Source organism: Schistocerca gregaria, chromosome 9, assembly GCF_023897955.1.
Source record: "Schistocerca gregaria isolate iqSchGreg1 chromosome 9, iqSchGreg1.2, whole genome shotgun sequence".
NCBI lineage: Eukaryota > Metazoa > Arthropoda > Insecta > Orthoptera > Acrididae > Schistocerca > Schistocerca gregaria.
Genome location: NC_064928.1, coordinates 133,750,867 through 133,778,488, shown reverse-complemented (window position 1 = coordinate 133,778,488; position 27,622 = coordinate 133,750,867). Strand labels below are relative to the sequence as shown.

The 27,622-nt window shown below is 39.1% G+C and overlaps 1 protein-coding gene across 1 annotated transcript in view; it reads left to right on the top strand.

The window, feature by feature from the left end:
- The window catches only part of LOC126291467 (uncharacterized), a 2,161,958-nt gene that overhangs the window by 2,056,810 nt on the left and 77,526 nt on the right, over positions 1-27,622 (top strand). The window contains exon 29 of the mRNA XM_049984978.1: positions 15,379-15,487. Coding sequence (XP_049840935.1) covers positions 15,379-15,487 — 109 coding nt within the window. The remainder of the gene's footprint in view (positions 1-15,378; positions 15,488-27,622) is intronic.

Here is a 27,622-nt window from a genome sequence, read left to right as displayed (position 1 = left end):
GTTTGGAGAGAGTGATTTTGAGGAAGAGGAGGTGGGTCCCGCTGTGATGGAGGACGGAACTGTTCCGGGCAGGGTTCAATTTCGATAGTGTCTTGGGGAGTTGGATCATTAGGAGCAGGATTATTTTTCTTTGTGGCAAAGTGATATTTTCAGCAGAGACTACGAGTGTAGGACAGTAAATCTTTGATGAGGGCTGTTTGGTTGAATCTGGGAGTAGGACTGATATTGAGGCCTTTGGATAGGACGGAGGTTTCAGATTGGGAGGGAGGTTTGGAGGAAAGCTTAACTACGGAATTGGGGTGTTGTGGTTCCAGATTGTGTTGTTTAGAATTTTGAGGTTTTGGGGGGAGTGGAGTTGGAAGTGGGAGATTGAGTAGATGGGAGAGACTGGGTTTGTGTCCAATGAGAGGAGGTTGAGATTTGCTGGAAGGGTTGTGGAGGGTGAGTGAGTTGCCCTTCCGGAGGTGGGAAACCAGGAGATTCGATAGTTTTTTGAGGTGGAGGGTGGAATGCTGTTCTAATTTGCAGTTGGCCTGTAGGAGGATGCTCTGAACAGCTGGTGTGGATGTGGGAGAGGAAGGATTGAGGACTTTCATTAAGGACTGATGGAAAGACGGGTTACGGCCAGAGATGGGAACTTTAAGTGTGAGGGCTTAAAGAGACTTTAAATATGTCTGCTTGTGTCTGTATATGTATGGGGGGATATGTGTGTGTGTGTGCGCGAGTATATACCTATCTTTTTTTCCCCCTAAGGTAAGTCTTTCTGCTCCCGGGATTGGAATGGCTCCTTACCCTCTCCCTTGAAACCCACGTCCTTTCATCTTTCCTTCTCCTTCCCTCTTTCCTGACGAAGCAACCGCCGGTTGCGAAAGCTCGAAATTTTGTGTGTGTGTTTGTGTGTTATTTTATTGTGCCTGTCTACCGGCGCTTTCGCGCTTGGTAAGTCTTGGAAGATTTAAAAGTCCACAAACAGCCTTTGATGTAACGTACTTACGTCCAAATGTGTGTGACTCGTTTCTGCTGGATAACCCAGACAGAGATGCTGATTTTGAGGATTTATAGTGTTATTGTTGACTGGAATACTCTCTTCCAAATTCTGAAGGTGGCAGGGGTAAAATACAGGGAGCGAAAGGCTATTTACAATTTGTACAGAAAGCAGATGGCAGTTATAAGAGTCAAAGGGCATTAAAGGGAAGCAGTGGTTGGGAAAGGAGTTAGATAGGGTTGTAGCCTATCCCCGATGTTATTCAATCTGTATATTGAGCAAGCAGTAAAGGAAACAAAAGAAAAATTCAGAGTAGGTATTAAAATCCATGGAGAAGAAATAAAAACTTTGAGGTTCGCCGATGACATTGGAATTCTGTCAGAGACAGCAAAGGACCTGGAAGAGCAGCTGAACGGAATGGACAGTGTCTTGAAAGGAGGATATAAGAGGAACATCAACAAAAGCCAAACGAGGATAATGGACTGTAGTCGAATTAAATCGGGTGATGCTGTGGGAATTGGATTAGGAAATGAGACGCTTAAAGTAGTAAATGAGTTTTGCTATTGAGGGAGCAAAATAACTGATGATGGTCAGAGTAGAGAGGGTATAAAATGTAGACTGGCAATGGCAAGGAAAGCGTTTCTGAAGAAGAGGAATTTGTTAACATCGAGTATAGATCTAAGTATCAGGAAATCATTTCTGGAAGTATTTGTATGAAGTGTAGCCTTGTATGGAAGTGAAACATGGACGATAAATTATTTAGACGAGAAGAGAATAGAAGCTTTCGAAATGTGGCGCTACAGATGAATGCTGAAGATTAGATGGGTAGATCACATAACTAATGAGGAGGTATTGAATATAATTGGTGAGAAGAGATATTTGTGGCACAACTTGACTAGAAGAAGGGATTGGTTGGTAGGACATATTCTGAGGCATCAAAGGATCACCAATTTGGTATTGGAGGGCAGCGCGGAGGGTAAAAATCATTGAGGGAGATCAAGAGATGAATACACTAAACAGATTCAGAAGGATGTAGCTTGCAGTAGGTACTGGGAGTTGAAGAAGCTTGCACAGGATAGAGTAGCATGGAGAGCTGCATCAAACCAGTCTCAAGACTGAAGACCCAACAACAACAACAACAGCAGTGGTTTGCAGATAATGCTTCCCCTGTAAAATGATATCATTGGTGTCTTTTAGCATCCTATTGCATCCACACTGAACATATTTAAAATTAATTTATAAAAATTTATAAATTAATTTATAAGATTTAGTTCTCCAAAAATGCCCGAATCTCGATTTTCGTTCATGGCAGCAAACACCTGTCAGTTGTTGGCAGCTCTTTACAAAAAATCAAATCATGTACTTCCTTCGTAACACATTTCTGCTGTAGTCATCAACACTTTCTGGAAGCTTCTGTCATGGTTTTTCTTTTTCAGGAAATTTCAGAGAGAGTGTTTGGCTTTGTACTTACTTATCCCGTCACGCCATACACTGAAAACCAACCAACATCTGTAGATGCAGCTGTTTACTAAACAATATCAGTCATTGACAGCTCTAGAGACAGCAGCTCCTTCAATACACATTAAGAGCCATGTGTTTGTCTGAAGATCTTAACGGCTTCTTCTTTGATCGCTTCTTGGGTGGACTCAAAACTACAACCTACCAACTTTTGTTCATGTTGCACAATTCCTTCTCAGTGTTTCAATTTGTTTTCTCATCAGTATACAACTGGTGGAGTATTGAATAATGTATTTATATGCTTCAGCCATTGTCATTCCTCTACTGCCTTTAGTGTCTCATTTTCTTAATCTAATGCTATCCTTATCACCTGATGTAATGCAGTTACATTCCATTTTCATAGTTTTATTTTCGTGTTCATCTTATGACCTTTTTTCAAGTCACAATCCATTCCATTCAATTGATATTCTGAGCATTGAACCACCTCTGACAGAATTACAATGTCATCGGAAAACTTTACATTTTTTATTCCTTCCCTGTGAACTTTAATCCTCTTCTCCCTCTGGTTCTTTTACTGCTTGTTCATTGTACAACATCAAATAACTTGAGGGACAGGCTAAAACCCTACTCCCTTTGTTACAAGGAGACGGCACGACCATGGGGTCGGGGATTTGTCCAAAATTTTGTGTGGTGAAAGAGGACCTCTAACACCTCACGTGGTTGACGTATTAGGACGCACTACTCAGAAAATCCCGGGAAAAATCGATCAAAAGTTTCTTAGGTGTCATACGAGTATAAAATGTTTGTGAATTGCCGAGCCACCGTCTGTCCTAGATGTTTAGGGCTCGGACTATTATGCCAGAGGTCTCGGGTTCAATTCCTCCTCTGGCACTTTTTTTTCTTCTGTTTCATTTTCTTTTGTTATTCCACCAGTTATTCAGAAAGTTTTCCAAACCTACATTATCTTTAACAAATTAGTTACATTATTGAATAAAAATTATTTTATTTATGTCCAACAACACAATTCATGGCGGTGGGGTTTCCATTTTTCATTGTAAAGTATATGAGAAAAAAACATTGGGTTTTTAATCAGAATAACAAAGTTGATTGGGAAACATTCATTTTTTATACATATAATAATTATAAACAAGAAGTGCAGAGGTAATTATCATAAAAACAAACAAAGCAATAATTTTTGCGACATCTTGCGCAACATATAAAAACGGATTTTTTACAATCACAGGGCGTTTGGATTAAATCTGTACAAAAACATGCCCCATTAACATTTACGAAAATGTTTTGAGTTTCTGATAATTTTGAGGCAAACCAGGAATATTGAATCATGTCTTGGAATATTGGTGACAATAATTGATTGTGAATTATAGAATGAATTTTTATACAATCTTCCTGGGAATTAATTTCACTATTATCCTGTAACAATGCGCTGCAATTTTGCAAGCAACAGAAGAAAAAAAAAGTGTGGGAGGGGGAATCGAACCCGAGACCTCTGGCATAAGGGTCTGAGTGCTAACCATGTAGGCCAAATGGCGACTCGGGACTGGACCAACATTTTATACTCATACGGCACCTAAGAAACTTTGGATCGATTTTTCTCGGGATTTTCCAGGTAGTGCGTCCTAATATTTTAACCATGTGAGGTGTTAGGGGTCCTCTTTCACCACACAAAATTTCGGACAAATCCCTGACCCCACAGTCGTGCCGTCTCCTTGTTAGACTCTTACAACTGCAGTATAGTTTCTGTACAAGTTGTAAATAACATTTCACTTCCTGTGTTTCATCCTTGCTATCTGCAAACATTGTATTAGCAGATAAAACTTTGACATGCCCTCTAAAATATCTCTGTCACCTATTTACAGTGAGAATGGCAGCTAGGGCGTTGCTAGTGAACTCCCCTGCAGTCCATGCTGCTAGCGTTTCACATGCCATCAAATCATGTAATCACAGAAAAACATCCATAGCAGAAAGTTCTATCAGTCATGTTTACCACAGGGTAGGACCTCCTCTTCCCATCTGACAATGAGGGTACGTCATATTCAGCTGCTTTTGATCATTGATCTCAAAGAAGTTTGGTGCCCCGCACCACTTTCTCTTGCAGGAAACAATAGGTACAGTCTCCAACAACTGTGGCAGCACAAGTTTCCTTTGGAGAGACAAGCTTTCACTCGCATATAAACACAATTTAGAAACCATTGCTTGTGTGAAACTCAGCTTGCCGTTTTCTCATATTATATCCTGTGCACCACCGGTGAAGAGCAGTGGACATATTCCATATTCCTAGATTCCCAGAAAGCATTTGGCACAGTGCCACAGTGGAGACTGTTGTAACCACCAAATCCTCCAAAAATAAATGAAAAATATACCTATTCAAAAAAGCAGATAAAAATTCACTTGCATTCCTGAGAGACAGTCTCCACTCCTTTCAATTTAACAGTGTAAGCGTAGACCAGATGTGGCTTCGATTCAAAGAAATAGTATCGGCAGCAATTGAGAGATTTATGCCAAATAAATTAATAAACAAAGGAGCTGATCCTCCTTGATACGCAAATTGAGTCAGAACACTTGCAGAAACAATGAAAAAAACATGCTAAATATGAACAGATTGCAAAATCTCCAAGATTGACTGTCTTTTTCAGAAGCTCAGAATTTAGCATGGACTTCAAAGCAAGATGCTTGTAATAGTGTCCACAACGGAACTTTGTCTCGAAACATGGCACAAAAACCAAAAATATTCTGGTCGTATGTGAAGTATGTCGAGGCACAATTATTGTCTTCTCTACTCGATAGCCATGGAGATACTAAGGAAGACAGTGCTGCCAAAACAGAGTTACTAAACACAGCCTTCCGAAATACCTTCACCATAGAAGATGAAGTAAATATTCTAGAATTCAACTCAAGAACAGCTGCCAACATAAGTAACGTAGAAGTAGATATACTCAGTAGTGAAGCAACTTAAATTACTTAATAAAATCATGTCTTCTAGTTCTGACTGTATACCAGTTAGCTTCCTTTCAGAGTATGGTGATGCAATAGGTCCATACCTAAATATCATATACAACCGTTTGCTTGATGAAAGATCTGTTTGCAGAGACTGGAAAGTTGCACAGGTCACACCAATATTCAAGAAATGTAGTAGGAGTAATCCACTAAATCAAAGGCCGATATCATTAACATGCCCCCCCCCCCCCCCCCCCCCTCCAATGATCCATGGACCTTGCTGTTGGTGGCGAGGGTTGCGTGCCTTAGCGATACAGATAGCCATACCATAGGTGCAACCACAACGGAGTGGTATCTGTTGAGAGATCAGACAAATGTATAGTTCCTGCAGAGGGGCAGCAGCCTTTTCAGTAGTTGCAGGGGCAACAGTCTGGATGATTGACTGATCTGGCCTTGTAACAATAACCAAAACTGCCTTGCTGTGCTGGTGCTGCGAACGGCTGAAAGCAAGGGGAAACTACAGCCGTAATTTTTCATGAGGGCATGCAGCTTTTCTTTATGGTTAAATGATGATGGCACCCTCTTGGGTAAAATATTCCGGAGGTAAAATAGTCCCCCATTCGGATCTTCGGGCGGGGACTACTCAGGAGGACGTTTTTATCAGCAGAAAGAAAACTGGCACTCTTCGGATCTGAGCGTGGAAGGTCAGATCCCGTAATCGGGCAGGTAGGTTAGAAAATTTAAAAAGGGAAATGGATAGGTTAAAGTTAGATATAGTAGGAATTAGTGGCAGGAGGAACAAGACTTCTGGTCAGGTGAATACAGGGTTATAAATACAAAATCAAATAGGGGTAATGCGGGAGTAGGTTTAATAATGAATAAGAAAATAGGATTGCTGGTAAGCTACTACAAACAGCGTAGTGAACGCATTATTGTGGCCAAGATAGATATGAAGCCCATATGTACCACAGTGGTATAAATTTATATGACAACTAGCTCCGCAGATGACGAAGAGATTGATGAAATGTATAATGAGATAAAAGAAATTATTCAGATAGTGAAGGGAGACGAAAATTTAATAGTTATAGGTGACTGGAATTCGATAGTAGGAAAAGGGAGAGAAGGAAATGTAGTAGGTAAATATGGATTAGGGGGGAAGAAATGAAAGAGGAAGCCGCCTGGTAGAATTTTGCACAGAGCATAACTTAATCATAGCTAACACTTGGTTCAGGTATCATAAAAGAAGGTTGTATACATGGAAGAACCCTGGAGATACTGGAAGGTATCAGATAGATTATATAATGGTAAGACAGAGATTTAGGAACCAGGTTTAAAATTATAAGAAGTTTCCAGGGGCAGATGTGGACTCTGACCACAATCTATTGGTTATGACCTGTATATTAAAACTGAAGAAACTGCAAAAAAAGTGGGAAATTGAGGAGATGGGACCTGGATAAATTGTAAGAACAAGAGGTTTTAGAGAGCTTCAAGGAGAGCATTAGGGAATTATTGACAAGAATGGGGGAAAGAATTACAGTAGAAGAAGAATGGATAGCTTTGAGAGACGAAATACTGAAGGTAACAGAGGATCAAGTAGGTAAAAAGACAAGGGCAAATAGAAATCCTGGAGTGACAGAAGAGATATTGATTTTAATTGATAAAAGGAGAAAATATAAAAATGCAGTAAATGAAGCAGGCAAAAAGGAATACAAACGTCTCAAAAATGAGATCGACAGGAAGTGCAAAATGGCTGAGCAGGGATGGCTGGAGGACAAATGTAAGGATGTATAGGCACATATCATTAGGGGTAAGGTCAATACTGCCCACAGGAAAATTAAAGAGACCTTTGGATAAAAGAGAACCACTTGCATGAATATCAAGAGCTCAGATGAAAACTAATACTTTGCAAAGAAGGGAAAGAAGAAAGATGGAAGGAGTATATAGAGGGTCTATACAAGGGCGATATTCTTGAGGACAATATTATAGAAACGGAAGAGAATGTAGATGAAGATGAAATAGGAAATATGATACTGTGTGAAGAGTTTGACAGAGCACTGAAAGACCTAAGTTGAAACAAGGCCCTGGGAGTAGTCAACATTCCATTAGAACTACTGACAGCCTTGGGAGAGCCAGGCCTAACAAAACTCTACCATCTGGTGAGCAAGATGTATGAGACAGGCGAAATACCCTCAGACTTCAAGAAGAATATAATAATTCCAATCCCAAAGAAAGCAGGTGTTGACAGATGTGAAAATTACCGAACTATCAGTTTAATAAGTCACTGCTGCAAAATACTAACACGAATTCTTTACAGATGAATGGAAAATCTGGTAGAAGCTGACCTCGGGGAAGATCAGTTTGGATTCCGTAGTAATGTTGGAACTCGTGAGGCAATACTGACCCTACGACTTATCTTAGAAAATAGATTAAGGAAAGGCAAACCTATGTTTCTAGCATTTGTAGACTTTGAGAAAGCTTTTGACAATGTTGACTGGAATACTCTCTTTCAAATTCTAAAGATGGCAGGGGTAAAATACAGGGAGCGAAAGGCTATTTACAATTTGTACAGAAAGCAGATGGCAGTTATAAGAGTCGAGAGGCATGAAAGGGAAGCAGTGGTTGGGAAGGGAGTTAGATAGGGTTGTAGCCTCTCCCTTATGTTATTCAATCTGTATATTGAGCAAGCAGTAAAGGAAACAAAAGAAAAATTCAGAGTAGGTATTAAAATCCATGGAGAAGAAATAAAAACTTTGAGGTTCGCCGATGACATTGGAATTCTGTCAGAGACAGCAAAGGACTTGGAAGAGCAGCTGAACGGAATGGACAGTGACTTGAAAGGAGGATATAAGAGGAACATCAACAAAAGCCAAACGAGGATAATGGACTGTAGTCGAATTAAATCGGGTGATGCAGTGGGAATTGGATTAGGAAATGAGACGCTTAAAGTAGTAAATGAGTTTTGCTATTGAGGGAGCAAAATAACTGATGATGGTCAAAGTAGAGAGGGTATAAGATGTAGACTGGCAATGGCAAGGAAAGCGTTTCTGAAGAAGAGGAATTTGTTAACATAGAGTATAGATCTAAGTATCAGGAAATCATTTCTGGAAGTATTTGTATGGAGTGTAGCCTTGTATGGAAGTGAAACAGGGACGATAAATTATTTAGACGAGAAGAGAATAGAAGCTTTCGAAATGTGGCGCTACAGATGAATGCTGAAGATTAGATGGGTAGATCACATAACTAATGAGGAAGTATTGAATAGAATTGGAGAGAAGAGAAATTTGTAGCACAACTTGACTAGAAGAAGTGATCAGTTGGTGGGGAATATTCTGAGGCATCAAAGGATCACCAATTTAGTATTGGAGGGCAGCGTGGAGGGTAAAATCATAGAGGGAGACCCAGAGATCAGTACACTAAACAGATTCAGAAGGATGTAGGTTACAGTAGGTATTGGGAGATGAAGAATCTTGCACAGGATAAAGTAGCATGGAGAGCTGCATCAAACCAGTCTGTGGACTGAAAACAACAACAACAACATTAACGTCAATATGCAGCAAGATTTTGGAACATATATTGTGTTTGAACATAATGTATTATCTCGAAGAAAATGGTCTATTGACACACAGTCAACACAGATTTAGAAAACATTTTTCTTGTTATATACAACTAGATCCTTACTTGCACTGAGTGTTGAGTGCTATCGACAAGGGATTTTAAATTGATTCTGAATTCCTGGAAGGCTTTTGACACTGTACCACACAAGCAGCTTGTAGTAAAATTGCATGCCTATGAGATATCATCTCAGTTTTGTGACTGGATTTGTAGTTTCCTGTCAGAGAGGTCAGAGTTCGTAGTAATTGGTGGAAAGTCATCGAGTAAAACAGAAATGATTTCTGGTGTTCCCCAAGGTAGTGTTATAGGCCGTTTTCTGTTCCTTATCTATATAAACAATTTGTAAGACAATCTGAGCAGCCGTCTTAGGCTGTTGGCAGATGAGACTGTCGTTTATTGTTTGTAAAGTCATTAGATCGAAACAGGTTGCAACATGATTAGAAAAGATACATGTATGGTGCAAAAATTGGCAACTGACCGTAAATAACGAAAAATGTGAGGTAACCAGAAGAGTGCTAAAAGGAATCCATTAAACTTCAGTTACACTATAAATCGGTCAAATCTAAAGGCCGTGAATTCAACGAAATACCTAGCAATTACAAGTACTAACGACCTAAATTGAAAGGAACACATTTTCTGTGTGTTCCTGGAGGGCTAACAAAACACTGTGTTTTATTGGCAGGACACTTAGGAAATGTAACAGATCTCCTGAGGAGACTGCCTACACTACACTTGTCCGTCCCCTTTTAGAATACTGCTGCGCAGTGTGGGATCCTTACCAGATAGGATCGATGGAGTACATCAAAAAAGTTCAAAGAAGGGCAGGGTGTTTTCTATTATCACGAAATAGGGGAGAGAGTGTCACTGAATGATACAGGATTTGGGATGGACATAATTAAAACAAAGGTTTTTTTGTTGCAGAGAAATCTTATCAGCTTTCTCCCCCCAGTGCGAAAATATTTCGTTGACGTCAACCTACATAGCGACAATGATGACCATGATAAAATTAGAGAAATCAGAGCTCGTTCAGAAAGATATAGGTGTTCGTTCTTTCCACGAGGTATACGTGATTGGAATAATAGAGAATTGTGAAGATTGTTCAATGAGTTCTCTGCCAGGCACTTAAATGTGATTTGCAGAGTATCCATGTTGGTGTAGATGTAAGTAATAGAAGCCAGTACTTTGTCCTGGAAGGCGACTGTTTATCAGAGATAAAGATATCTTCAGGTGTTGCCCTACGAGAGTGTGGTAGGACCACTCTTGTTTTGCATATACATAACTATATTACAGGCAATCTTTGTTTGCTGATGTTGCTGTGGTGTACAGGAAAGTGTCACCATTCAGCGACAGTAGGAGAGTACAGGTTGATAGACAGAATTTTTACATGGTATGGTGAATGAAATATTCCTCTCAATGCAGAAAAATGTAAGCTAATGCATACGAGAAAGAAAAGCAATCCTGTCAGCTGCTAAGTGGTAAAGTGCTAGATTACAAATCCAAAGGCTTCAGGTTTGATCACCAGTCAGTTGTAGGCTTTTCATCTGTCACTTATCGCTTCTTTCACTTCTGGGAATTTGTTGATGAGAATGATGTCAAGTTACTCTGTGGTTTGGAATCCGCTTTAAACTGTAGGTCCCCCTTTGACTATCTTAGCTCAAAGGTCAGAGGAAAGCACTGCACACCATCTCCAACAGGACCGTGACTAATAAAGCACTGAGATGTTCAAAACAGTCTTGGGATTAATGACTGGTTTACCTCAATGTTCGAATAGAGTGTTAGTGATGTAATACCTGACACAGTCACATGAATTAAATATCCACGCATGATGTTGCAAAACAACATGAACTGGAATTACCATGTAACGTCAGTTGTAGGGAAGACGAATGGTCGATGTTGAATTTTAGGGAACTGTAGCTCATATGTAACAGAGACCATTTACAGAATACTTGTGCAACACATTCTTGAGTACTATTTGAATGTTTGGGATCCCCACAAGGTTGAATTATAGCAGGGGCTTCCAACCTGGTAGCTTACCTGCGCCATACTGACTGAGGTGGCACAGTAGTTCAAACCCACATCCATCCGTGCTGCTTTAGGTTTTCTGTTATTTCCCTAAATTGCTTCAGAAAAATGCCAGGATGGTTCCTTTGAAAGGACATGGCCAAATTCATTCTCCATCCTTCCCTAATCTGATGGGATCGATGACCTCGCTGTTGGGTTCCCTCCCCCAAACCAACCAACCTTACCCGGGCCATGTTGGAAGAAGAGAAATATTTTTGGGTCGCGCATAATATGCTTAACATTAACAATAACCACTGGTTTTAAAAAAAATATAAAAATCTATTGACCAGTGAGAGAATAGCATCATGTGGTGGGAGAGTCAAATTGAAAATATTTACAGAATGAGATTTTCACTCTGCAGCGGAGTGTGCGCTGATATGAAACTTTCTGGCAGATTAAAACTGTGTGCCCGACCGAGACTCGAACTCGGGACCTTTGCCTTTTGCGGGCAAGTGCTCTACCAACTGAGCTACAGAAGCACGACTCATGCCCGGTACTCACAGCTTTACTTCTGCCAGTATATCTATATTTACTTTATCATAGCTTTACATAAAGTTGTGTTTTTTTTTTTTTTACCGAGTGTGTAATAGATGTTCACTCCTTGGGCCACATTGATACTTTCTTTGAGCTTCATCCCGCCTGTATGCCACTGGTTGGAGATCCTTGAATTAAAGGGAGACATCAAAGCAAGTCAGAAGTGTGCCAGTGGTTTTGTTACCGGGAGGTTCGATCTACACACTAGTATTACAGAAATTTTCCGGGAACTCGGAAAGGAATCCCTGCAATGAATAGTTTGCAAAACACTAGTAAAAATCTGTTAGAAAACAGGTGTTTGAAATGAAGTGCAGAACAATATTGTGGCCACCAACGTAACACCTTATGTAAGGACTGCGAAGTCAAGATTAGTTATCAGAGTTCATACAGAAGCATATAGAGAATTGTTTTTCCCTTGCTCCATTTGTGAGGGAACAAGACAGTGAATGACTAACAGCAATGCATCGAAACCTCCACCGTGCTCTTTATGGAAGCTTGTGGTGTACATTTGTTGATACTAATGTAACATGTGCAACCGGAAGTGGCATGGCAGCAAATAAACTACTATTATTCCAAATTGTACAATATCAGTCAACAAATTCACAGAAAATGGTATTGGTGTCTGAGACACCTGGGGCTTATAGATTTTAATCCCTCCAAACATGGGCCTTGCAACAGTTCAGGACAATACGTCTCTCTGGGACTATATAAAAATATGGCTGTAATAGTTGTGGATGTCTAGGAGACCAGAGAAGAGGTGTGTGCTTTTACTTTCATGCCCACCAAAATCTATGAACCAGTGAGACAATAGCATCATGTGGTGGGAAAGTCAAATTGAAAATACAAGATGCGACAATAAAGTAATGAGACTGATGTGAAAAAAATGTTGCTTACCATTTTAGTCAAGTTTAGTGTTGTCTCCTTCAGAGTAGCTCCATTGTGATTGCACACATTTTTTTCAGTGCTTCTGCTATTGATGGTAACATTCCTGCAACTCATCTTTTGTAATATCCTCCAAGAACCTTGTCACAGCTTTTTGGGCATCTTGTGTTGTTTGAAAATGGTGCCCCTTGACTGCCGTTTTGACTCTTGGAAATAGAAAAAAGTCACACGGAACGATATCTGGTGAATAAGGTGGTTAAAGACTATTGCACTGACAGAGCAGTATATGGGATGGCGCATTATCGTTATGCAGAATCCAATTGTCAGCAATGTTGGCACGGACACGAAGAACACTTTTATGAAGTCTTTCTAAAATTTCTAATATTTGTTAACTGTTTGTCCAGGAGACACCCACTCTTTATGAACAATTCTCTTGGAATCAAAGAAGCACACAAGCATGCATTTCATGTTTGACTTTGACATGCAAGCTTTATTTGGTCTGTGATCCCTTTGAGCACCTTTGCAAACTTTGGCGTTTTGTCTCAGGATCATACTGAAAAAACGAACTTTCATCACCAGTGATAACACAGCTCAACAATTCTGGATTGATTTTCGTTTGCTCTAACAGATCGTCTGCCACATTTTTACACAAATCTTTCTCATACTAAGATCTTCAGTTATTATTAGACAAACCGTTTCTCAATTGATGTTCAGTTCTTCTGCAATCATTTTCACGTATAATCTTCGATTGGCCAAGTTGACATCCGTCCGTGAGGTTGATGGTCGTTCACTGCGGTCTTCCTCTTCAACATTCCTTTTGCCATCACCAAACATTTTATGCCAATGAAAAACTTGAGCTCTTGACATAACCTCCTCTCCAAAAGCCTACTGAAGCTTACTATAAGTTGTCGTCGCGTTTCACCCAATTTAACGCAAAAATAAATGGCATACCATTGCACAATATTATGGGGTTCCATTTCTGTGACAAGAGACACAAACGTGTTAACTTCTTACAGCACAACTCACAAGTGAGCAGTTGCATCGATGTGCCGCTTGGACTAGAAGCAGCTTATAGGCCAAGGTCAAAGATATTGTGCCTACGCAAGCATGCAGGGTTGACACATCTTGCAAAGAAAATCAGTTTCATTACTTTATTGTCACACCTCGTATGCTTCTGAAACAGCAATGCCTGTTTCTTAATACGGTACAGTGACTAGGATTTTTAAACAAAGCATTTAACCAAATCCACTGCATTTATTAGTTTTTCAGCACAGTAACACAGTGCATGTCATATGTACTTTTAATGGCCGCTGGTCAATGCACAAATGTTCGCAAGCTGGCATATTCCCACTTCGTATAAAACATTCAAAATTTGAATTTCATCCAAAGCATTTCGATGACCAGAGATGCCTACACAGAATTGAAGTCCCCTGAGCTTGCATAACTTTAAGTTTGATAAACAATGTGAAGTCAAATGTCAGTCAAAAGTGTTTCAAAGTTCAGAGACCTCACAAATATTTCAAACTCCAACTACAGTCTGAATATTTAGAAGCCCTGCAACTTAGAAAACTTGCAGAATTTTTCGAAGTCGATATGTGTGACTGTTTCACTGGTCATACCTTGACACTCACTGGCAATACTCTTTGCAACCCAGGCCAGCAAAAAAACTGCCCACACAAGTACTGCTCTCCCCTACTTATAGTCAAAGTGACTGTTTCTCAGTGAACTTATGTGTTGCTTCACTATTTACATACCTTTCAGTTTATTTATGTGTCATATATGTCAAATTATGTGTTCATAACTTTCCTGTAACTCATATTTCCCCTACAATCTGCATAGTGTTGAACTCATGCTCCGCAATATAAAAGTTAACACAAAGACAAGTCACTTAAGAATAGTATAATGTTATTGGCGGATGTTACTGGGAGTGGATACTATTTTTAGGAGCTATTTTGACTGATTGCCATTGAGATAAAATTTTTTGAAACGATTTAATGTCAATTTTCTCGAATAAGGTTGAATGTACTGTAGGTTGCAGCATCCCAATTGACTCATCTTTAGCTTTACTTCATTGTGCTGGATTGTGTTTTTTTTTTCTTCCAATTGGTGTTAACAATAATTTTTACTGAAGTTACTAGTAAAATAAGGGAAAGTACTAATAGCACAAAAATACATATTAGTTCCTAACTTATGCTACCAGACCAGCAGCCTACTTTGCATTACACAATTCTTGAGTCTTTGCTCAGCTCTGTACTGTTAGTGCAACAAAAATTATTAATTTTCTTAATTTTTAATAATAATTTGTATATCTTTATGACTCTGTAGCTTCCAAAGTAATTGTGCTACGAGGTCAGAGTAGGGTTATCTGTTTCGTCTAGATGAGATCTTAGTTAGGTATGATGAACTTTCACATATTTGTGATGCTTCATGCACTTTATGTTGTGACTGCAGTTTTAAAAACATCTGTTAGGTAGACGCATGCTTTTGCAGTATTCCCAGTCTATCTCGGCTACCTCCTACATTGACAAACATGTTTGTCAGCAAATCGCCATGACTCTGGTACGGTACTCAACAGTCTCGTAAAACTTCGAACCTCGATTTCTAGAAAGCAGTTGAGAAATGCATCGTACTAGAGCAGAATTTGTCATATTTAGGTATGTACTGCAGCCATGCAAAAGATGGGCAAACTCAGCAACCGATTAGTTGTATGCTCCATTTGTAAGATGCGATTAAAAGTGTATGCCCTCATTCTGTTTAACAAATTCATTTTTTAGTTATGTGTCTTAGAAATACGGCATGCCAGCATTTATTACTACGTCCTTGATGTAGTCACTGACACACTTGTGATTGCTGAAAATGATCTGGTTGTTTTTGTTCTTCAACACATAAAGAGGTCCAGATCTGATACCAAGTGATGAAGTTAGTAACGGTGATGAAAGCAAGAATCTGAAAATTGGTCAGTGTACATCAGGAGCTGTTCTGGCCAAAATAATTGATGAGGTGAGTATGAACAATTTCTTTTACAAGTCCCATGTTCAGGGTTGAATGCTACAACAGTAAAAATTAAGTATAATGCAGAAAAAAAGGCAACCAGTTAAAGCCCTTCCCCTCAAAATATGTTTCTTTTCTTTGTTGATATTTTGAGCCTTGGCTGGCTGATCACGAGAGGGAGTGACATTTATATGATGTTATGTCGCAAACCATATGCAGGTGAGTGCTTAAGTCTATTGAATGCTTAACACAATTAAAAAATGAGAAGAATGTATATAATATGGCATAAACTATTGCACCAGCTGTTGGGAAAATATCCAATAGTTACCAGTCCCACCAGATATGATGAGCCTTCTAATATTGCAAGTTTCTACCAGGTTTCAAAGTTTTTTACATTGTGCATATTTTAATGCTACCATATCTGTAGCGTTCAATAAATCCAATATAATTAAACCTTGAAACTTCCCAGAAATCTGTCTCTTGTGAAGATACAGACAGGTACTCTTCCTCTTCGAACAGCTACTTGAAAAAAAAACTTATCCTTTACCTACAATAATATTCCTTTTTAAGCCAGCAGTCCTAAATTGTATTCAACTCTATTTACAGCATGTTTACAAATGAATATCGAGGTTTTAATGCTTTATAATATTTATTTTACTAAACTTACAGTTATAAATGATATGTCAAATGAAAGAGCAACTCAAACAGTTTTACCAAGAACCTTATAAATGTTCAATGTGAGCACCATTTGTCACATGGCACACATCAAATTTATACCCGAGTTCTTCCCAAACGTTGATAAGTGTGTCTTCAGTGATTGTAGCAACAGCTGCTTCAGTCCGGTTTCTTAATTCAGGGAGGTCTGCTGGTAGTGAAGGCATGTACATACAATCCTTGATGAAGCCCAAAAGGAAAAATTGCATGGCGTTAGATCGGGTGAATGTGAAGGCCATGCAAAGCAAGCCCTGTCATTGGGCCCCTTGCAGCCTATGCAGCACAAGGCTACAGTGAAGTTCAACCAATCGCGTACTTCGGTATGCCAGTAAGGTGGTGCACCATCTTGCTGGAAAATGAAGTTCTCTGCCTCATCTTATTCCAACTGAGGGAAGAACCATTGCTCTAGTTTATCAAGGTAAGATGTGCCAGTTACAGTAGGTTCACCAAAAAAGAAAGGCCCATAAATTCAACTATAGACTTGATGTGTGCCATTTATAAGGATCTTGGTGAAACTATCTGAGTTGCTCTTTCATTTGACATATCATTTATAACTATAAGTTTAATGTAATAAATATTATAAAGCGTTAAAACCCCGATATACATTTATAAGCACCTGGTATTATAGTCTGCTCAAGATTAGTTTAGGGTTGACATTTTGTCGTATATGGGAACGTTGGCTTGTGGAGAGATATTAGATCTGCACCCTCGGCCTTTTTAAATTTATAATTTATTGCATCATGTTTCAGTACCGTGCGAGAACAATATTGGTACTAATGATAACATTGGGCAGGAATTGAAGTATCTGATGGTGAGGGTATGGAGCACAGTTGAACTGTAGGAAACAAGGCCACCAATGCTGCGGCCAAGGCTCCAGTCCTCGTACTTCTGCCTTACATTCCCTCCGATGATCTCTGTGTTACCTTCTCTCAGTAGGTGGTGTCACTTTGGTGTCACCACTGGTCCTCCCTTTGTGGGAACAAGCCCCAGGTTATTAAGCTTCTCCCAGTGGCTCTGACAACCTCCTCTCGACCCTCTCACCTTGAGGAGATCGTTTTAGCTAGGTTGCATATCGGGCTCTGTCTTTTTAGCCATTGCCATTTGTTCAGTGGCACTCCCCCATCACTTTGCACACATTGTGCTCAGCTTTTGACAGTCTGCCATTTCCTGACAGAATACCCTTTTTTTTTTTTTTAACCCCTTACGTTCTGTTTGTGTTTGCCGTCTTGCGTTATAAGCCGTTTTAGTGAATGACATGAAGGCTGTCAATCGCGTTTTACTTTTTATCTGTCGTAGCAATATGGCAAGGGCCATTTAATTTTTAGTTTGAGACCTCCATTTCTCAATGGCATATTTTACCGAGCTTTCACTACGCCCCTCTTTTTAGCTGCCTTCTCCTTGGTCGACTGGGATTGACGTGTAGTCATTTTTAACTCCTCTCTTCATCTTAGTGTTGCTAGAGTGCTAGTGGTGTTGATAAAACGCAGAGCAATGGCAACGATAAATGAAGCAAACATTACAGTATATCTACAACTGCTGCCGAGGTTGACATTTAGTCAGAAAGGAACCCAAGGAATTTTGCAGAGTGAGAAAGACATGGCAGATAAAATATAAGCATTTCTGCAAAATGAGTCAGTAGACCATTTGGTGTTGTATGCACTCAACTGTGCAGACAGTGTACATGGGGAATATGATAATGATGATAGGTGCTTAACACGCGAAAGTAATATTGAAACAGGTGTTGTGCTGTGTAGTTTGTCGTCCTTGTTGCACAGGCAGCCACAAACCTCGTCTCTGATGAAGTTTAGTAAAGGACAATCATTGTCCAAACAGTGGTTACTAAACATAATTATGTATGTGGAAGATTATCTACAGTATTGTAAAAAAACAACTGTAAACAGATTTCTAATAAGTCTGCAAGTATATGACGGTGAAGTGCATAAGAAAAACTACGGATATTCAAGGGATGACGTGGCACACTTTTTACAAAAACTGGTTTTTGCGCATTTCAAGGATGCCTAATGCAATTTACAGGATATGTTTGATAGTGACCTGCTACATTAAGCAGATCAAATTGTGCGCAACATAGATTACAGTGATTGCAATGGAAGCAGTTCCTAGCTTCAAAGAGTACAACAGAATTGGAAGACGTAAGATAACAAAATTTCAAACAAAATGTCATCTTGCCAATACCCAGTAAACTATGGAATCTGCCCAAAAATTTGTAGTTGAGATAAACAGACTTATCTCATCATTGAGTAAGGACTTTTTTTTAACTTGGACCAATTGGGATTTGAAGAGGAAATGCATATGAAAGGAACCCTGAAAATTAGAGGTGCCAAGAGAGTTGTATCGAAATAAACTGATATCAGTGCCTTAACACTTTCATATTCAGTTATGGCGACTGTTAATCTGGGTGGTAAATTGGCTGGAAAGTTATTTATTGTTCTGCGAGAAGCCGGAAGTGCTCCACTTCCTATGATGTGCGTGATCTCACAAGGGCGTAGGGAATGTGTACATCACAGCAAGTAAGAGAGGGAAAACGGAAGTAAGGGAACTACAGCTATGGTATGAGCATTGCTTTTGCCCAATAGCTGCTCAGAATAACTTGCTTTTGCTAGATTCCTGGTCTGCATAGAAAAATCATACTCCTTTCAAGCAAACTATTCCTCCTATAAAATGTGTGACATTGCAGTTCATACCATTTGGAAAAATTGGACAAATTCAACCTCTCAGGGTTTGTTTTTTCTGTGCCTGTGAAACATATTATTTATCGCACTATCTGCAGCAGTGGCTTAAAGGATAGCCAGTTTCTTGATAAGCTCCACGATAGACTGTTTCACATTTGGTTGCATGCCCTCCTATTCCGCCAGTTCTCGTCACCCCATTACAGCGATATGATTCTGTATGCATTCCTTAAGAGCGGATACCTAGCTGAACATCCTGCATGGTATGTAACTCCCAAGGAGTTCGTCTTCAATCTTGATGGAGTGAATCTTTGCAATTAGTGTGGCCCACCATTGTTGTCCAGGCATTGTGCAATTTAATGGTTGGTTTTGAACATTTCTTGGATGTCAATTATGACCATTTTGTGGGGTATAATACATGCATCCCATAGAAGGCTGAGTGCTATGCCTTGGGACACTCATTTTCTGTTGCCCTCCTAAAGCATGGTGAGTCATGAGCAGCTGGTAATTGTTAATACAATACTTTCAAATGAGCCTTACTAAAGATTGAATTTGTGACCTCACACTCAAGAGGTTCCTTGTCAGATGGCAGGTGCCAAAGTGAAGGGATTACAATTTGATTGGTGCACAATATCTGGATCAAGGCTGTACATGACCCGGGACAACCGGCAAATGCGGGAAAAACACAGGAAAAACCAGGAAAAATCTGGGAATTTTTCGGAATTCTGGGAATTCTTCATTGTTTTAGTTTTCAGTTAAATTTTTGTAGTTTTGACTGGTAAGAACTGATACTCTTGCAAAGAATGCTACTGTATCCTGCTACTGGAGAATAATACTGCATCAGTTAAACATAAACGAGAGAAAAAATAAATAAAACTTAATTACAAAGTAAATGTGCCATGTACAACAAAAAAACACCAGAATGCACAAAACTATGCAATACTTTGTAACAGTAAACTGCTTTCTATTAATGTGACATCACAGCTGTTTACATTAAGTTTGTTTGAGCAATTGCAGCACGCTCGTGCACATGCGCAGTTGACTTGCATATGAGCAGTACTTTCCAGCTACTTGAAATGTGGCTGTTAGCTGTATCGTCAATAGCAGCAAACAGCCAGACGTTAACGAGAAAAAATTTTTTCTCGCTCGCCGTAGCTGCCAGATTTGCACATGCACAGTGTTGTCTGAGTTGTAGTGAGAAGGGGGTTAGTCTCCACATGACCCATGTTTATGTTAAGCGATTCTGCTGTTTCCTCTTTGTTTACAGCTTCCACACCAAATGAAAACAAAACAGATTTCTGTGGCCAGGCCCTATCAAGTGAATAAAAATACATTCACATAATTATGGAAGGCAAAAATATATTATTAGTTTCAGTTTTCTGATTTTATTTTATTTCCACATTTTTGGCAGTCGAGCATTAATTGCCTTGCAGAACAATGAAGTTGTTTTTGTCAGTTTGCTAAAGACATTTGGCTGTATTAATCTTTCCGCTGAGGCAAACAAACAAAGTGTTTCATTCCACAGTATTGGCTAGTTCCAGTTGTTCACTGAATTTTAAGTCCACATTTTCATCTTCTGCCTTTTATGGCATTATGCCATAATAACGAATCAAACTCGTGATAGTACATTAGTGGTACTCCAACAAAATATACATCCCAGAAACCATACTGAAAAGCTTAATATCAGGTGGGACATACTTCATTGTGAATCTGGACAAACCAATGTGCACTTCAAACCAAATTATGCATTTTAGTACTTTTTACAAAATTCTGAGGCTCTTTGAGTATCCTCTGATGTCCTGTTCCTGTTATGGCATAATGTAAGATCTCTTCATGTTTTATACATACAAACATGCGGGCTTCTTACATCACCGCAGTTGCGCATGTGCAATAATGCCTGTTTTCTGACACTCTCTGGCAACTGCTAAAACAAACCTATTTCTAACAGTCTCGGGAAAGTATTGCGAATGATGGTTTGAAAGGCATTACTTTCAAAGTAAATTTCCTTTCACGGAAGATGAATTGTGTTACATGTGAGAATATGTGATGAATTTATTAAATAACAGAGTGTTTGACTCTTGTTTAAAACTTAACATTTTGAGGACTAGCGACTTAGAAGAATTTCGAGCCCAGAAAACCAGACATTCATGTCATTATTTTAAATTTACTGGCACATTTGTGTGAGATGTTAAAGAATAACACACGCAAATAAAAAGATCAATATTACATGTGAAACCTTAGTTTCTCTAGTAGCTTATTAATCTTCCAGACCAATATTATATTTGAAAGCTTAGTTTTCCTTGTAGGTACACTTTGTGTATTAATGTAAACCGGTAACTTTTCCTCTTAGTGTGCTGCACTACTTAACAGTGATCTTGCTGTTGGCTGACTACAACATGTGTCTTACGCTCTGCTGTCGTCAGCTGGTGAGATCACGTGGCATAAGATATGATTGGCTCACAAAATGGCATCGCAATCTCGATTTCAATGCTCTGGAAACTAATATGCTGTGTTTGGTGAAATTCGAATTTATACTTTCATAATATGAAAATATGCTGTGTATGTCCTGCACATCAAAGGTCTTTCCAAAACTCCTCTCCCACCCTCCCCTCATCCAAAGTGCTAGGAAGTTCTATGCCAGTGTATAAAATGTTAACGCCATTCAAACGATTGATAAGTTTTACAGTTCTGAGGGAAAATCTATGGAAAGCCTACTGTCACATAGCTCGGGAAAAGCGTATTTTCGCATGGGAAAAAGTAAAGTATACTTTTTAACTGGATTATATGGGATAAATCAGAGATTTTTTATTTATTATTATTATGGAATTTGGTCTACTAGAACCTGGACTAAGAGCAGGCCTGTGCCCATCTCCCAGTTCAGCACTGGGCCTGAGTCACATCCAAATGCCTCGCATGTGTGGATATTTTGCACAATTGGGCCAAATGGAAACCCACAGTGAGGTCCCTTTCAATCGGTCAGGTGCTGATAGAGCTGTCTCACACATGTATGCGGCATCTCCACATCCTTCAAAACAATCAATCAACATCTGACACTGTTCAAGTGCCTTATATATCCCACCAGGCCTGGTAAAAAGACCAAAAACGAACAACACTAACATACAGCGGTCTCCAATCTTGTCACATAAAAGTAAAAGAGATAACACTACATGGCAATAGGTTGGGAAAGGTTAAAAAGAAAGACAGGGCAGATCATGCAGACCCAAGGATGAGAGGGAGTCACCTGTAGTTCTCACTGTGAGTGATATCTGACTGACATAGGGGACGCGTGATGCGTGACTATGAGCCACATGTAATGGGCAAATTGACTGACAGAATTCACACAGGTGTAGCCCCATGGGCTCGTATATTCTGGCCATAAGGTGAACAGCCAGTGTGGTGTTAGCTGAAATGAGGTGCAAGACAGCTGTGTATGTGCAGTTATTCTTTGGAAGACTGCAAGTTATTTGGATAATGAACCACACACAACAGCTCACATCCTAACATTTTGTTTGGTCTAATTTATGTGAGGTTAACAGTTCCCAGGGAGAGGGCACAAAATTGCAAGACAGGAATAGCTGGAGGAGAGAAATGCAAAGCTTTAGAGGTATATGCGAATATGATAAACATACTAAGTTAGTGCATAAGTTCGTAGCATTATTCCACATGTTTAATAAAAACCAAAGATACACATAACAGAGACTTTCATCATCATTAATATATTCTCCTTCACGATCTACAATAGTCCGCCAACAATAGAGTAACTTTTCGATTCCACGGCTCTAGAAGTCACGTTTTGTTGATGCGAGGAAATCATCTAGTCATGTTCAGAACACATTTTCATCAGAAAGGAAGTAAATTGATGGTTGTTTGATAGAGCACAGAAACCGTGAAAATCAGATGGTGCAAGATCAGGTGAATAAGGAGGGGGCGGAATGAATAAGGTGGGAGCTGAATGAATTTCCAACCAACTCCTGTATGGCATTTTTGTCAGTCTAACAGAATGATGGCAAGTGTTACCATGGAGTAACATTACTTCACACAGTTTTCTTCGTTGTCCTTGGATTGCATATGCAAAATGTTTCAGCTGTTGACAATAAATGTGACCAGTCATGTTTACACCTCAGGAAGTAATTCATAGTACACCATACCAGTGCTGTTCCATCAGATGCATAACAGTGTTCTTTGTGAATACACACAGGTCTTTGTTCAGGTAGTTGTTGCTTTGTTTGGGCTCAACGATTCTTTTCTTTTCCTAATTTTAGCATAAAGACATCATTTCTTATCAGTAATGGTTGGTGTTGGTCACAAGCCGATTGGGGACAAGTAAACAGAGATGCACATACAGCTACCCTCTGATTTTTGTGATTTTGGCGTAGAGCATGTAGTACCCATGTGTCCAATTTTGGAATCTTCCGCATTGCATGCAAATGTTGCAGAATGGTGTAATTATAATCACAGTTCATTGCATTTGCCAGTTCTTGGGTACACTGACATGGATCATTGTGGATTAATGTCTTTAAACAATCTTCATCAAACAATGAAGGTCTTCTTGAGCGTGGAGAGTCACTAATGTCAAAACAATCCTCCTTAAAACAATAAAATAATTTTCTTGCCATGCTCTGTCCATTGGCATTATTCCCATGCACATCACAAACGTTTCTGGTTGCTTCTGTTACTGTCAACTCCTGTATTGATCTCAAAAAGAAGAATGTCGGAAATGTTTTGATTTCTCCACTTGACACTCCCATTTTCTAGCATCCACATCTCCACCCAGTATCTCCAAATGACAAAATGACAATACGTAAACCGAAAAAACAACAGTGAACTACAAATAAAAAATATCAATTGAGTAATAATCCCATAGCAACCAGAATATCAACAAAATGCTACAAACCTATGCACCAACCTTTAGAGAAATTAAAGAAAAGAGAATTGTCAGTATGGATATTAAGAGCTCAAGTCACAAGTCAGCACTGAGAGAAAACAGAAAATTGAAAAATGTGTACAAGAGCTATACAAGGGAAATGAACCTGAAGACAATATCATGGAATGAGAAGAGGAGGTTGATGAAGAATAGAAAGAAGATATGATAGCCTACTGCATGCAGAATGTGACAAAGAACTGAAAGACCCAAGTCGAAACAAGGTACTTGGAGAAATGCACATTCCCTCGGAGTTATTAAGATCCTTGGGAGGCTTCCTGTAACAAAACTATTCCATTTCTTTGCAATATATATTCCCGAGATATGTAGGAACACACGAGGCAGTGCTGACCCTACGAATCATCTTAGAAGATAGACTGAAGAAATGGAAACCTTTGGTTTTAGCATTTATAGGTTTAGGAAAAAGATTTTGACAATGTGACTGGAATGCACTTTTTGAAACTCAATGGAAACAACTTGTACAGAAGCCAGATTGCAGTTATAAGAATTAAAGAATTTGGAAAGGAAGTGGTAGTTGAGGAAAGAAAGTCAGATAGAATTGGAGCATATCCCCAATGTTATTCCATCTGTATATTGAACTAGCAGCTTGGAAACCAAGGAAATGTTTGGAAATAGAATTAAAGTTCAGGGAGGTTTGGCTATGACACTGTAATTCTAGAGATGGCAAACGACTTGGAATATCTGGCTAGCAGAATAGATAGTGTCTCTAAAAGAGCTTCTGACATTAATATTGACAAAAATAAAATGAGGGCAACAGAATGTAGTCAAATTAAACCAGGTGATGCTGAGGGAATTAGATTTAGAAATACAACACTAAAAGTAGTTAGTCCATGTTACTGTTTGGGCAGTAAAATAACTGATAACAGCTGAAACAGAGTGGATACAAAACTTGGCCTGGCAGTAACAAGAAAAGCCTTTCTGAGAAAGAGACAGGGTATTTGTCTGGAATGTAGTTATGTATAGAAGTGATGCTTGGACAATAACAGTTCAGGGGAGGAAAGAATAGAAGCATTTAAAATACAGTGCTATAGAAGAATGTCGAAGATTAGATGGATACATCAAATATCTAATGATGAGACACTGAATCGAGTTTGTGAGAAAAGCATTAAAGCTTGTGAGCTGAAAAGTTTCATAGTTTCCTTTGGTTGTTTAGCAAACCTACACGTAAAACTTGAACAAACTCAGGGATGGTAGAGTTGGGACCCATAGACCACTTGACATAGAATCACCGCATGGTATTTCAAAACTTTTGATAACAGAAATTTCAAAAAAAGAAAGTAGAGTCTCAGGCTGCAATTATGGCATGTAAGAAAGCCATATTGTCCAAAAATTACTTGTTTAAAGCTGCAGTCCTGCCAACCTGTCCCCACGCTTACCCCCCTCTTTCCCAATCTGTGTGTCTCATTTCTAATGGTTAATTAAACACAGATGTTTAATACTTATTGGTGATATTTGTTTTATTGGTTTAGGACATAATATATCACTAAAATGCAAATACTGGCAATGAAAGGCTGCATTCTGTGATTAATAAATATTTTAAATGCGGACATTTTAGGTTAGGCTTTACCATGACTGTTATTGACATTAAATGAAACAAGTTTACTGTTACCAGTCATTGTTTATTTATCTCCACGACACGTTTAAACCTTTGAAATACGTTTTGGAAATCAATAAACAGTGACTGGTAACAGTAAACTTGTTGATTCATTTAATTAATAAATATTTTTAACATGTTCGCATCAAACAGATGCTTATTGACACTCAGTCCAAGGAGAAATTCTGGAAGAGACTTTAGATCTATTTGGTATCAAAATAGGTGTGCAAATAGGAGACAGTGTATCACCTATGTTCTTTAACCAGGTTCTAGAGAAAGTCATAATAGAATGCCACATGGAGCAAGCCATGATGTGACCGTGGCATAAAGTTAGGAAAAAGCAAGAGGCAAAATGTCAGTATTGACTGTTTGGCATTTACTGATGACTCGGCCATACTCTCCACAAACAGTGATACAGCGTGCACCCACGTTGAAATTCTGAAGAAATGAACAGAAAAAGACGGTTGCAAATCTCCTTTGAAAAGTCAGGATTTATGACTGATATGAGTGCCACCGTCCTTGACACTGAATTTGGCCATATTATCCGATTCAAAAACTTAAGTACCTCAATGAAATCATTGCAGAGGACATCAGAGAAAAAGAGGAAAGTAAGGCTCACATTGTTAAATTGGAAATGGCATACAGGGCTATCGCTCTATCACTGAACTCCATGATAATAGAAATATTAGCAGAAATGTCAAAATCTGTCACCACAGTACAGTTATTTTAGGTCATTGGTACTACGAGAGGATAAATTTGCAAGTGATCAACTGTCACAAAAAGCCTTTGACACGATTTTTGCAACGTACAAGTGATGCAAATCTGTCTGCATCCTATACAGGCTGTGATGTCATACATATCCAATAACAGGAAAAATCAGCAGAAGATGTAACTGACATCGATATCTGGCCATCCACTGGCCCCCTCCCCCCCAAATGCCACACCAGCCACTACAATAGTGAACAATGGGCAAACAGTTCTAGGTTAATTTAGTTTAAGAAAATTTATTTTTAAGTAACGCATGCATGCATGCATGCATGCATGCATGCTTGGTGATGAATAGAACATGTTCAAAATGCGTTGTATTATGTTAGATTAAACATAAAATAAATTAAAAGTGTCTGGTAGCAGAAATTACAAACAAATAATTATCACACTGGAGTTCAGAGAATGCTGATTCATCAGAAAAGTAGTATGACGGGTGGAAGATGTGGAGCAATGTGGTGGTGTAACGTCTCAGTAAACCCGTGAGTGACGTCATAATGAAACAACTCGTGAACTTTTGTGGCCATGTAGAACACTTGCACCCAAGTGGATTGACAAAAGGGATACTGATGTACTACGGAGTCTCTGTCCTCACCATTCAAATACCAGATACCTTGACAGTGTCAGAGGACACCCAACCTAATCTGGTAATATCAGGGCACTATACACAAGAGAACTACATACAGAAGTAATATTAAGAAATGGATGAGAGAGGTTACACTCAAGTCACAGAAAAGGAGAAAAAATCCTCCAAAGAACTGAGACAGCAGATAACCAAGCGCAGGAACAGTTACTGCCGAAAGGGAAGGGAAATCTGAACCTTAGTACACACACACACACACACACACACATGAAGCTATACAGATATGTAATTACAGTAGAACCTAGCATGACGAGCATAATTCGTTCCAGAATCTTACTTGTAGAGTGAAACACTCGTTAAGCAAAACAATTTAGCCCATATAAATTAATGTAAAATACGGCAATGCATTCCATGCAGAGAAAGTACTAAAACTTTTAACTTATTCATACCATTTATTCCAAGAAAATTATACATGCAGTATTATATACTTCATTATTCATGATACATAACTAATTCTTTTTTGCCAGGAAGCTATCTATAGTCATTTGTTTCTGCCAATGCTTCAACACTTGGTGAAAATATGACACAGCATTGTCACAAAATAAATTCGTAGCATGTGTAGTAACTGCTTTATTGGGTTGGTGATTTTCAATCTACCGGTTCCCAGGCTTTCAGGATTTCTCTTATTGTGTCAGAAGATTGCTGCTTCGCTGTTACCGCTTCCACCTCCTCCTCCTCCTCCTCCTCCTCCTCCTCCTCCTCCTCTGAAGAAGAAGAAGAAGAAGAACAAGAAGAAGAAGAAGAAGTAGTCCGCTCCAGAGCTTCCTGGTGTGAAACACCCTGAAATTCTCTAAGCTCT